Source organism: Habropoda laboriosa, unplaced genomic scaffold (genome assembly GCF_001263275.1).
Source record: "Habropoda laboriosa isolate 0110345459 unplaced genomic scaffold, ASM126327v1 scaffold102, whole genome shotgun sequence".
Lineage (NCBI taxonomy): Eukaryota > Metazoa > Arthropoda > Insecta > Hymenoptera > Apidae > Habropoda > Habropoda laboriosa.
In genome coordinates, this window is record NW_017100262.1 from 1,546,585 (window position 1) to 1,560,436 (window position 13,852).

The window sequence follows — 13,852 nt, forward strand, 5'->3', positions numbered from 1 at the left end:
GCGTCGGCTGTTCAAGGATTGAACGATGTTAAAATATGAGAATGATCGATTTATTTGAAGATTTAATCGAGTATACGAAAGGAATAGCATCTTATCGTTTCTACAAAGGTATCACAGAGCTCTCTTCTGCTCCTTTTCCCATTCGGTGAATTGGTAATCAATCGATTCTCATGCACGAGTCGTCTCTCGCTATTTGTTTCCAAGAATATCGCGAACGTGCTCCTTTTTGCTCCAAGACGACGTCGAACAAACTGTTCCTCTCGTGAATCTCGAATCTTTTATCACAGAGTAAACTCACGAAAATAGAATTTCATACCGCGAGAAGATCCATTGGAAAATTTCTAGGAACATTCTTGACGTCTGACTATAGCGGTGTTGTTCTACTTAATCTTCCAAGATCTATTCTAAATTTTCTATCTTGAAACTGGTTTGGAATTACTCTGACTACAAATTTTCTGTCACCATTTTTTCTCTTTCTCTTCGTTCATTTTTCATTTAGAATCGTAGAATTCTCAGGAAATTTCTGATAAAAAGAGTTTTATCTCTTTCTCTTCTCTTCCCTTACTTTCCACTTAAAATCGCAGAATCTTCAAGAAATTTTTGATAAAAAGGAAGCTTTACTCCATCGTCAATCTTCTTCTTCTTCATTTCCTCTGATTTTCCACTTAAAATCGCACAATTCTCAAGAAATTTCCGAATAAAAAAGAAAGCGAAAGCCATCGTCGAATCTTCTTCTTCCTCTTCTCTCACTTTCCCCCTAAAATCGCACAATTCTCAACAAATACAAAGAGAAACTTCACTTCACCGTCGAGTCGTTCCATTTTCCTCGTTTCTTCTCTTCCTCCACCGCAAGAGCAACAAATTCCACTAAAAACCGCCACGGAAGGCTGTTCACAAGTTGATTTCTGGCGATGGTTCTCCAGATGCCGGCTCCGCGCCTCGCGAAACCGCTCAGGAGCCGTCTAGCGTCGACGCGAGCAGCGTGGACGAGCCGCCGTCGCCGGAAGCTCGTCTGCAACCGGAAGATCTCTCCGTCACGACCAAGAGCAAAGAAGTGAAGGACGTCGCAAACACCGCGGACAGTCTTCCACCTTTGAAAACGCCGGAGTTGAAGCTGTCGGTGAGAAAACTTCTAGGATGCAGCCCGTCGCCCCCGCCAATTTCGAGAGAACGATCTCCGAGTCCGGAGAACTGTGTCGATTTGAAGAATCAGAGCTTGAACGACGGGAAAACCTCCGATCTGAAGATTCAGGCGCAGGTTTCGAGGTCTTTGATGCAGGCACAAGAAGAGAGCACTAAAGGTAAGAGGAATAGTGACTGTGTGTATCTTCTTTTGGTAATTTTACGGATTTTTTTTTAAATATTCTAGTCCGAGAGTTCTTGATGATTTTTGATAGTATTTCGAGTGACAAGTTGAAGTGAAAGAATGTGAATCTGAGGAGATTCCGTTTAATTACTCTTTCATCAGTGTCAATTCCTAATTTTTCTTTGAATTCAACTGGATCTTTAACACGTTCCGTGCCACGTCCCATCTCTGGACTTTCCGTTCAGGCCACTTCATATTTCGGCCTTTTCCTTGACTTAAACTATGCAACTACGGCGATAATTTGTCGAAACAAACATTTTTCCTTTGCCCTATAGCGTATCTTAAACGTTACCCTTTTCTCGATAACAATGACATTTGCGATCTTATAAATATTGGAAGACATATAGGGTGAAAAGCAAAACTTAGTCTCGACAACGTGGGGCGCATATGACCCACGCGGCGTAAACGGAGTGTCACCGAAAATCGGTCCGGCCAGGAACGTGTTAAAAGGACGTAATAGAAATATCTACGAATTTCATTTCTAGTAGTATTTTTCGATTAATTTGTTAAGTGGATTCATCTTGAAAACAGAAATTGTACCTTTCCAATCCAAAAATTCTTTTTGCAAGGTTCCTGAAAATGTGAATACGACGTACTTTGTCTTTAATACAACCATAACAGTGCAATTAAAAATGTACAATCTCTACATAAAATCCCTGAATAAATAAATTATCGCGGTCTTATTATTGCTCAGTTAACAAATTGAAGATTTATCAATATTTATCATTATTTCAAATACTTTGACATTATTGAGAATAAGGAATAAAGAATTTCTCAAAATGAATTACTTCAGAATCGGAATCCTTCGACAACGAAAATTCTCGCAGAATTTTGCAATTTTTCGAGTTATTCAAGAATATTGTATTTTCCACCGTACGGTCCATGTTACGAAGAGTTTCTCAGCAAGTAACTCGTTCTCGTTTCGAGTGTAAGAAGGTCAGGAACCTCCGGCGAATTCTGGTGGCCCCGACACGTATCGTCGGAGGGTTCGATTCCTCGTTTATAATTCAGCACGTCGTCCAATAAAGCTCAGAAGTGATTGGGAATAGCTGACCGTTCGCAACGTAACGATCACCGACCTCCAATTTTACCCACATGCCAAGTCGACTTCAATAACAACCGTCCACCCTGCACCACTTGCACTTTTCTTCCGCTTACAACCACCGTCTTCCTCCTCTTTAACGCCAAATTTTCCAAACATCTGTCTGATTTATTAATTTGCAACTTTAGCGCTCAGATTCTCTTCTAGATTTGTATTGTGCTATTTACAGTCGCTTTAGTGATTTTGATAAATCTGTGGGTGTAGCGTGAAGTCGTAAATAGTTTTGATTTTTTCTTGAATACCGAGGGAGGTGAACTGAGTCTTCGCTTCAGTTTTTAGCCCAATTTTTAATAAATATTTCCCATAAAATTTTAAATATATTTGTTTTACTCTGGTGGAATAGGTAACAGTCAATAGTGTCTTTAATATTCATTTTGTTTCAGGATTTACACTCTCCCAGGTTTATCCTAATGAAATTCTCTGAATCTTTGACAAATTAAAAGGGTCTCAACCCTTTCTCGCGTCAAATTTTCACTCCACTTTTCGGATGGCACTCGATATCGAATTTCCCAATTTAGTATCGTTTCTTTTGAAACTAGATGAAATATCACGCGAATAAATTTTCACTCGTTCCACGTTTCGAATGAGACTCGATATCCCTCATTTGAAGCTTTGGACAAGATACTTCATATATCTCTTCATGGATACACGATCGTTAGGAAATCACTTTGTCCAAAGAACCACAAATATAAATCATACAGCTGCAAATATCCTAAAATCCCCCAAAAAACTCTGTTCGGCAACTTCCGAAAAATTGAAAAATCCAAAGAACTTTCATATCCTCGCATATCTTTCCATAGAGGCACGATCCTTAGAAAAAGACTTCGTCCAAAGAACCACAAATGTGTGTTAAAATGCACCATGTGAAAGACTCTCTTCAGCAACCCTCAAAAAATCGAAAAATCCAAAGAACATCCATAGCCTCGCATATCTTTCCATAGAGGCACGATTCTTAGGAAATCACTTCGTCCAAAGAACCACAAATGCGAAAGACAAAAGTATTACACAAGTATCCTGAAATCCCCTCTTAGGAAAACACTTCGTCCAAAGAACCACAAATGCGAAAGACAAAAGTATTACACAAGTATCCTGAAATCCCCCGAGAAACACTCTTCGTGAACCTTGAAAAAACCAAAAAATCCCCGAAAAGATCCAAAGAACTTCCCTCGAAAACTATCTGCAGAGCTCGTAATTTCCATACCGTGGAACGATCGGGGACAGCGGTCTCGCAGCGAACGTATGGTCGATTCACCCGTATCCTCCGCCCTTCCGCAAAGCTGTGCCGGTGTAGGGATAAAAAATGCAATCGACAGGCCGGAGGTTACATACGCGTGGTTAAATTGGACGGAAAGCGGGGTGGCCGGGCTGGCCAGGCGAATGAAAATCGCGTTTAAAAAAGTGACACGTTCAAGTAACGCCAGCGGCGCTTCCTAGCCGCGATAACTCCGCGTCTATTGCGGCCGGGGCTCGCATGAATTTATGGTTTAATATGCGGCCCGCCGCGTTAGTTGTGTACGCCCCCTAACACGCGTTTCCGAAAGAGGAGAGGAGAGAGAGGCGTTCGCCGTCTCTGTTCCTCTTTTCTCCTCGTATCTCTCGGGGGCCCATAACTTTTCCCGATTAAGCGCAAATCAAAAAGCAATCTGCTCGGCCGGCAGCCATCGGACGCGCCCAAGTAAAACCATAAATAACCGCGAGCTGAAGAAGCGGAGAGGAGAGTCTTGTTGGAGTCTTTTTTCGGTTTACCGGGGGAAAAGGTGGGAAATCGAGCTTCTTCTTTTCTTTCTTCTTTTGGCGGGTTTGTGGTGGGTTCGAGGTGGAGAAAGAGTAAAGAGCGGAGGTTCTCGAGTGAAGAAGTAAAGGTGAGGGTTGGATTGAGGTAAGGAGATGGTTGAAGGATAATTGGAGGTTCGCGTGGAGGAATAGTGGGTGGAATGTTTGTAAGGGGTTCTTGATTAGAGATTCGGGGGAGTAGTGGGATTTTAGTGCGGTTGAAGATGGTTGCAAGCGTTTTTTGTGACAGGATTTCGGGTGGGAGGTTTGGGTTGCTTCGTTCTTTAATAGAGTTGCTTATTTGATGGATTAATTTGGTATTACTGTAATCTGGGGAGAGTATTAGGTGTGCAAATAAGTTCGGTGCCTTTTTATTCAATCGATCGTAACTTTGGTTTCAATTTGAATTCTCGCTCTTGGTGGCGTCTTAAAGTGTGTACCTTCAGCTTAAAAAGGACCCACCCAACAGAAATACATATCCACAGATTCCCTGCATCAACAACTTACCACCGAATCACCAATCCTCGTCAACGTCCTCGTTACACCATCGTTCACCCCAAAATTTCCCAATGATTCACAAAACGCCCCGCTAATACATCCCCGACACTAAAGGCATCCAACTAAAGACAATTCACCGCGTCATTCCGGTTCCGCAGAAAGGAGAAGAGAACGGAGACGATATTTCACGAGTCACTCCCAGGAACGATGTGTCGCACGACATAACAAATATCTTCGCGGAGAGAAATAGTCCTGCGTACGCGGTAGATCACCTCGTTCCTCTCCACCGAGCCACTTTGCCTCACTTGGCGTCGATCTCACCCGCGTCTTTTTCCTCTCCGAATCCTACGCCATAGAGAATTTCTCGCTTGACCCCTCTCTATGGTCAAAGGCCCGGGCTCTCGAATGTTTACGACCGACGGAACCGTGAGTTTTTCAGGCACGAGTCGGTTGAAACGTTCCACGAATTTCCCGGGATATTTACAGTTCGACCCTCGCTCTCGTCTCACCCCCACCGCGCGAATCTTCTTCGAAGGTTTTCAGGATAGCGGAATATAAATAGTTGTTTGCTCGGTGATTTGCGCGGCGCTGGATTGGTATATCGGTTTGGAATTTCGGGAAGCGGACGGTGGCTGGGTTTGACATGGAAATTTTTTCAGGGAATTGAAATCTGATCGAGGTAATAGCGAATGTGGTTTTCTTACGTTTAAGAAAATTTCATGCTTCTTATCTTCAAAAAAATCTCAATCTTGGATTTTCCAAAAATTTCAAGCTAAAAAGAATACCTAAAGGCTCCTCAACCCTTTCTCATTTCCTTCCTCCAAAGAAACCCTCGATCTTCCATCTCCTCGTCACAGATCCTCCACCACGAAGATTTCCCGCCGAAGAAGGACACCCTCGATCTCCTCAATCCTTTCTCCCAAACTAAATTATTCCCTCTCTAACTTATTCACGAAGCATCGGCAACTGCGTGCCATATGCAGTTACACCGCGTGCACGCGACAAACTACCGAAAGAGAAGAGGGTGTGATAGAGGTGGGGGGTTAAACAGGCTTGTCCCGACGCTTTTATACGCCTAATGGCCACGATATCTCCGCTGTTTCTCGTCGGAAAGGGGGGAAAAATTGGTGGCAGGATCGTGGTGCTGGTGCACGAGGGGTGGTTTCAGGCCAAGAGGGCAGCGCTCTTAGTAATCGAATTAGCGGCCCCTCGTGTCCGAGTGTGATTGCTTCGGGTCTTCCAGCAGGGTTTCTGGCCACCCTCTATCCTTCTCTCCTTCTCCCTTTTTTCCATCCCTCCCTCTCTCTCTTTCTATCTCCGTTGTCTTCTTGATTTCGACGATACAATACTCTACACGAGTAGAACCGGTCTCTAGTAACCAGTTCTCACCTACCGTTCACCTGTTACCGTTCCCGAATGGATATATTCTTCGTACACAGAGGATTTTTAGTGTTTGTACACCTTCCTACGTAGGGGAGAACTGTGAAATTTATCGCGGACACTCGATATTCCAGGATTCCACGGTGTATAGAGAATACCAGGGACTTTTATCTCGGTGATTTCTGTTTGGAATTTGAGAATTTTTTGGGGGTTGAATTTTGTGGAACGCTTGCAAGCTTGAAGTTTAAAGAATTGTGGAATGTCAGGTTGATCAATTTCGATAATTTCGAGCGACAGATTTTACAGGTTCTATATTTTATTGACATATTTGGGATTACTGGTATCGTAAGGGAGTATGTCGGTGTTTCTTCTAATTAACTAAGGAAAATGCAAAAAGTTTTAATGCAAATAGTTAAGAAAATATAAGACTGTTTGTTCAAATCAACTCAGAAGAGTATAAATTTCACGTTAACCTCTTCAGGGAAGATTTGTTTAAATTAAAAAGAAATTATCTAATCTCGTATATAGTTAAATTTTATTAAATCAAGTGATTCGCTATATTTCCATATTTTTTCCGTCACAAAAATACTGAAATCTCCGAAAAACCTAAGACACACGTGTCAGAGTCCTTGAAAAAATTAATACATTAATTTCACTGCAGATAATTAAGAATAATCAAAATCCAACGACGCTAACTAACAAATTATCCCTTGAAAATCAACACCCTCCATTCCATCTCCACAAAAATCATATCTGTCCACTTGCAACTCTTCACAGCACTGTAACAAAGTCTTCAAAGGACGATCGAACGTTGTCGGGGAAAAATCTCGGGGAGACCAAATCACCCGTCAAATAGCGTATCCCCGATGTAACGGTATAAAGCTAACTGAACGCACAGTAACACTTGCACAGTGTCGAATCGCAGACTGGATGTCGTTAAAACGATCGAGAAACACACACAGACAGAGAGACACGTGCAATAGTGCAGGGGTGTGGAAAAAAGGGGGGTCGCAGAGGGAGGGAAAGTTTGATGATGAAGGGGCGGATGACTGGAACGAGAATGGGTGTGAAAACCACGCGAGTTATTTTGCTAGGAGGGGTTTTAAACCGCTGTACATATGGATGCGGCCTCTGCTCTGCCAGGCCTCCGATTGGATTACCGTGAGGTATGCGCTTAATTGATTAAAGCGCAATACGCTCAGTCCTTGTAATTTCTCCTCGTTTTAATCGCCGCCGTACCCGTTCACCTTTTTTCCCTTTTTTGTCATCGACTCCTATGATTTTTCACTCTGTCGGCTGCGCTTCTGTGTTTCACCTGTACCTATGTACTGCCGCTGCTGCTTTTTTTTTTTTTTTTTACAGCTTCCGAGCTCGTAACTCGCACGGCGAAATAAATAGAGGGTTTGCGAATAGTGTGGATGACTGGGTTTTGGAGGAATGTCGGGGAAATTTGTGTGCGAGAGAGAGAGAGTCTTGTGAAAAGAGAATTTTGGGTAGTAGAGGGTGAGAGAGGGACAGGGAGAGAAAGGATTGGGAAAGTCTATTTAGAAAGAAAAAGAAGTTTAGACAATGGAGATTGAAAAAGAGATAGGGAGAGACAGAGACAGAGTTTAAAGACAAATTTTTGGACACTAGGGAATGAAAAATAAATAGGGAGAGACACGAGGAGAAAGAGAGAAAGACAGAAGGGTAGAGAGAAGAAGGGGGAAGTTTATTTAAAAAAAAAAGAATTTTGGACAATGAAGAGTGAAAAAAAGATAGGGAGAGACGGAGAGAATTCAAAAAAAAGAATTTTGGGCAATGGAGAGCGACAAAAAGATAGGGAGAGACGGAGAGAATTCAAAAAAAGACTTTTGGACAATGAAGAGTGAAAAAGAGATAGGGAGAGACAGAGAGAATTCAAAAAAAAGAATTATGGGCAATGGAGATTGAAAAAGAGATAGGGAGAGACAGAGAGAATTCAAAAAAAAGAATTATGGGCAATGGAGATTGAAAAAGAGATAGGGAGAGACAGAGAGAGAATTCAAAAAAAAGTATTTTGGATAGTAGAGAATGAAAAAGAAGTAGGGAGAGACACAAGGAGAAAGAGAGGAAGACAGAAGGGTAGAGAAGTCTATTTAAAAAAATGAAATGAGAAAGATGAATGAAAAAATGATAGGGAGAGACACAAGGAGAAAGAGAACTTAAAAAGCAGAATTTCAAACAACAGAGTACGATACTAATCACAACATCCCCATTCCCCCCGAAAATCCAAATTTCCCTCCCACATTCCAGTTTCCAAGACCACCTCCTTCGCACCTCGCGCAAAAACGTTAAATCAACCGTTACCGATCCCGCTCACAAACACCCGAAATCACCGCCCCTCGAACATTCAAAATCCCCACGAACCGTGAACCCCCCCCCACGGATTGCTCAAACACGCTCGATAATCAACGCGAACCGTCCGGATATTCCACACAGGATCCATCTTTACGGGGGTGGAGTAGAAATGTCGACGGACAGATGCAGAAAGCCAAGTGAGAGAGAGCGGGGTGTGATTAAGGTGGCGGCCGGTGAAAGAAGGGGAGGGAAGCTAAACATTCAGATGGAGGAGGTGGACGGAAGGGAGGCAGGAGGTAACTAACGACCCCGTATAAGACTGCGTAGCTTCACCACTTTGCTAAATTATATAAATCACGTCCCCTTCGTCAACGGCTCTTACGCGAGAGACGCTTAATCCACCCCTCTTACTTCTATCTTCTCCTCTGTGTTCTCTCTCTCCCTTCCTACTTTCTCCACCTCCTAGAGGATTCTCCCATCGGCAACACCTTCTCTGCGTGTGTTAGAGAGAGAGTTGTACCGTAGTTACTTTGCATTAAGCAACCATTAATTAGATCGGTCTGCCCGTTAATTATATCCCTCTTGGCGCGTCTCTTTTAACTCGCGGCGATGCTTGCGGCTCTTACTTCCGATGGATACAGTCCTCCACGCCTTCTCCGGGCGATGTTTTTCAAGATCGAGTCTTCCGAAGTGACCGGAGCAATTAGAGAGTTGACTGGAGGAGGGTAATTAGTCATTGGAACCGTCTTCTCTGGTGACGATCTATGGTTAATTAGGAGTTTGTACCGAGAAGCGGTTGTTTCTCTTTGAGTTTCGGGGGTTGTGATTGGTGATAGAGGGGTGGTTCGGTTTTCTTTTTCTTCGAGCTGGAAAACTAACTCTATTTTCGAGTTTTGAATAATTATTTTTGTGTTAGGTTTGTATTGCAGGGTTTTAAGACACCTGGAACATTGGATCGTTTTTATCATTTTTACAGTATCTTTTGCGACAAGAATGTTTGGGCGACTGGCAGCAGAGTGGTTGACTTTTTTTCTATTTTTTGGTATTTCATAGGTGTTGGTTTAACTAGAAATCTGGACTCTGGAGTCGTCTCAAGTTTTGGGTAATTATTTCCATTTTTGAGAATCATTGAAATTTTTTGGAATTGAAATCTTAATTGGGAGCAGAATATTAAATAGTCTTATGCATCATCTTTGGTGAAATTGTAAAATTAGCGCAATTCACTTGGAATAAATAATATTCCTCTTTGAATTTACAGATTTAAGATTGGTAGCTAACAGGATGGTTCGTTTATTTTCTTCGTTTGAGGATTTTACAGGTATTAGTCGAGGTGGAAATGTGAATTCTGGAGTCATCTCAAGTTTTCAGTTTGAAGAACTCTTGTTACGTTACATACTACAATATTAAATTTCTTCGGTATTACTTTTTACGATAAGAACATGCACGAGAGCTTTTGCAGCATTTTCCAAGAGAAAGAATACATTCCAGAAGAGGAGAAATACGAATACCATTCCGAGAAGAAGCGTCTCTAATGTCGACTAATCGGAACTCCTTTTTGCCGCGTAATTTGAATAAGATCGTCGTAAGAGGGCGAGATTTATGTTGATGCCGGTCAGACCGGAAGAAATGACCTGTGAGCGAATCGGGGAGATTAATTCAGGAACTTCCTCGTGACCGCGTTCGTGCTCGTAAATTAATCGTCGTAAAAACTCTGACTCATCTGAATCTCGTTACTTCTCGACCATCGATTCTCACATCCAAGAAGATCGTGTAAAACTAGAAAAACGCTAAAGAAAGTAGAAAATGGAAAATAAACTTTAGTGAGAAATTTGATTTGTCACTTTTCCAGGCTCGAATTGCCGTAACAACGGAAACGGAAACGGTAAGCAACGAAGATCACGAACAAACTTCACCTTGGAACAACTAGCCGAATTGGAGAGGTTGTTCGACGAGACTCATTATCCTGACGCGTTCATGAGAGAAGAACTGAGTCAGAGACTCGGGTTGAGCGAGGCGAGGGTTCAAGTTTGGTTCCAGAATCGACGAGCCAAGTGTCGCAAGCACGAGAGCCAATTGCATAAAGGTATCACTCTGATTCCATAAATTATCACGTATCATTTATTAATATAGTAATATTAATATCTTCGTAGTGAAAGGTTTAAACAAACCACAATCCTACGCCTCAAAACGAACAAGAAAAAAAAAACTCAATCTCATTTATCGAAACTCAGTTAACCCAAAGGACTAACCATCTAAGTCCAAATGGAACTACAGAGTTCTATGTCAAAAATCTACAATTTTCACATTTTAACTTCCTAATCCGAAGTACAAAGTAGACTATCTTAACCCTGAAAAAACTTTACAAGTGTACAATTTTAAATTCGCAAGTTTAACAACTTAGAGGGTTAATAAAAATTCGTTAGAATGCATGAGACTCTGAAGGGTGAACAAGCTAAAAACCATAAATCCGTTTAAAAATTACAGGTGTGGCAGGTGGAATGGTTCTAGCGCCGCGCAGTCCTCCAGCAAATTTGGAACCCTGTCGAGTGGCGCCCTATCTTCCGGCCCTGAGGTTGCACCCACCGATGCAAGCCACCGGTGGCAACGTCACTGCTGCAGGATCCGCCTTCGACCCAGCTGTCCTCCATTACGCGGCAGCCGGAGGACTCTTCTGTCTTCCGCCACCTCCACCGCCGCCACCGACTTCCGGTCATCCTCACCCTCATCCCTTAAGCTTGGCAGCTTCACTGGCTGCAGCTGCTGCACGTTCCAAGAACAGCAGCATCGCGGACCTCAGGCTGAAGGCCAGGCGACACCAGGAAGCACTTGGATTGGACAGGCCAGCGTAAAGGGGGAGGAAAAAAGGGAAAATTTGCAAAGTGGATTTTAGGGCTGTTGCGTTGAACGGTGGTGAGTATCGACTAGGGAATTTTTCTGGATGTGCAATCACCTTGTTTCGTTGAATTTTGGGTATTTGTGTAAATGGAAAAGGTGTTTCAGATTTTTGAGAATTTTTATTTCTTTTATTCAATTTAAGAGGTGAAGTGATTCGAGTGTCTTTGAAAGTGGAGAATTTAGAGTTCTTTTCGTGATTGGTAATTGACTCACCACCGTTGTGGAACACTGTTGGTGACTAACTTGCTTGCTAAATTGTCGAGTGTTCTTAAAAGGGATAATATAGGGATGATAATGATTTTTTCGATTGATTCAATTTTGTTTTCTCCGATTCGATCGTTTTCTCGTCGTTTGTTTGAGTCGTTCGACGAGAACGATCTCGAGAAGATTCGAAGTGTGTGAAATTTTGAGGTTAGGGACACTCGTGAAGAAGATGGCTGTATCATTTGGTGTCCGAGAAGTACAAACGAAGACTCGATGTGTATAAAGTGAACTCGATCGGGCGAGGAGTGTGTATTATACGTATAATATAAAAAAGTATTATATAGAAATATAGATAGTCGAGGAGTCAGTATAGTAGCTTGAAAGCGACGAATAAGCGCGTGAAGGCAGCGTTTCATCCGACGGAACGACGGAGAGAGTCTATGTTACACTTCGATTTATTCATCTTGATAAGTGAATATCGACCAAGTTTCAACGGGAATTATCCCACCTGACGGAGGTTTCAATAGGTGTTCAGTGTGTATCGAGGGTAAATTGAAAGATGTTATTTGATAAAGCGGATTCGACCATGAGACTGTTCTTGGATACATGATTGTCACTCTGTATACTATTAGCTTTAAAATATATGTACTTGAATCTTCAACGAGTGGTCCATCATTTATTATACAGGGTGTTTAAAAAAAAGTGTTAAATATTTATTAGATCACTCCAGGTGATCTTCAGGTGATTTTCAGAGCCTCCAGATAAATTTCTTTCGGTATTGTTGCAATTACATTTGTAAAAAAAAAAATGATAATACTTTTTTTGAAGCACCCTGTATATTACCCTGACCCCCAAAGATATTATTAATATTAAACGATGATAATCACTTCATTTTGGATCTCATTTGGACCTAAAGAGATCTTTTACTTCTCCAACTACTTTTACTTCTACTCACGCTTGACCAAATTTCAATAGCAAATTAATCAGAAGATCGATACATCAAAGTACCAACTTATCTTCAAACTTTCTTTCAATGGAAACACACTTTTCGTCAAGAATCTCAGCTACCATTTCTCCGCGAAGTCCATAGATCGCCAAGCTTCCAATCACCCGATTGATTCTAATTCAAATCAACCCTTTCACACTCTTCACTCACTACTCCATTTTCCACCAAACCAAAATTCAACCATAATCGGTAAATCTTTTTCGAGAAAAATCTCTTTACACCTAAAATCTAATGAAATTCTAATAATCCACCATTCGCGGTCAAATTCTCTCGATAACTCCAAGCACAAAACTTACGATACATCTCACTAAAGATTAATTCACCACGAAAATTTAAGTTTGTACGCGGGAGTAACGAGCGCGTGTGCACGCTCTGACCGTGTAAGGACAAATCGCGCGTCCTGGCACCAGCGTCCAAGACATAATTCTTGGGGATGATTCACGGCTGACTGGACAGTAGGACTTCTGGTGGCCACGGTGCCGAAGCGCCCCCGGGACGCTGGCCAGCGGCATCGTCGTCGGGGCGTTAATGCAATAACGCGTCGGTACGCTGATAAATCAACCCAACTGAATCGTTCCGCCAGTGCTGTGCCGCCTAATCGCGTTACCCCGCGAGTCCCCTGGGCGCCATTACTGTTTTCCTTACATCCCTGCGCGTTGGAACGCTCTTTCTACAAATTTTCTTATCATTCATTTTTTTTAATACTTTCCCTGTGAACGTCGAGTGTACTGCTGTTTGTAGGTATTAGGACACCCGGTGTATGTTTGTAGAGAAAGTATCGTGGGATTTTAATTAGATTTTTTTGCTAAATTTGGTACCATGTGTCGGTAACGTAGTAAATTTTGAGTTGAGTAGCTCTTTTTTAGGTTATAGTAATTTTGGAGTAATTGTTTTTAGGTTAGGTAGGGTTCAGGTTAGGTTAGGTTAGCAGAAATAATTTGAAGGATAGTGAGTGATGAACGTGGTAATATATTAGTGTTTTATTATGTCTTTTAATGGTCTTGTTGGAAGATTAATTTTTTTTCACAGAGTTTTGGCGATGGAAGAAACTTGTCAAGGGAATTGTGGAGTTTTATACTGCTTTCTTATATCTTCTGATTCTGGAGAGGATGTTTTGAGTTAAATTACAGCAGTCGTTTTCGAGGGATCCACAAGATTTATCGAAGGATTCTGTTAAATTTTTATATTTTCTGAATTTGGAGAAGATTTTGTGAGTTAAATTAGAGTGGTCGTTTTCGAGGATTCTGTTGAGTTTTTACTATTTTGCAATTTTGGAGAGAATGATGTGAATGAAATTAGAGTGGTTGCT

General features: G+C 41.8%; 1 protein-coding gene across 1 annotated transcript in view; it reads left to right on the forward strand.

The window, feature by feature from the left end:
* The window catches only part of LOC108572983 (short stature homeobox protein 2-like), a 12,316-nt gene extending 1,029 nt beyond the window's left edge, over window positions 1–11,287 (forward strand). The window contains exons 2-4 of the mRNA XM_017935332.1: window positions 924–1,301; window positions 10,288–10,521; window positions 10,923–11,287. Coding sequence (XP_017790821.1) covers window positions 924–1,301; window positions 10,288–10,521; window positions 10,923–11,287 — 977 coding nt within the window. The remainder of the gene's footprint in view (window positions 1–923; window positions 1,302–10,287; window positions 10,522–10,922) is intronic.
* The last annotated feature ends 2,565 nt before the right edge of the window (window positions 11,288–13,852 follow it).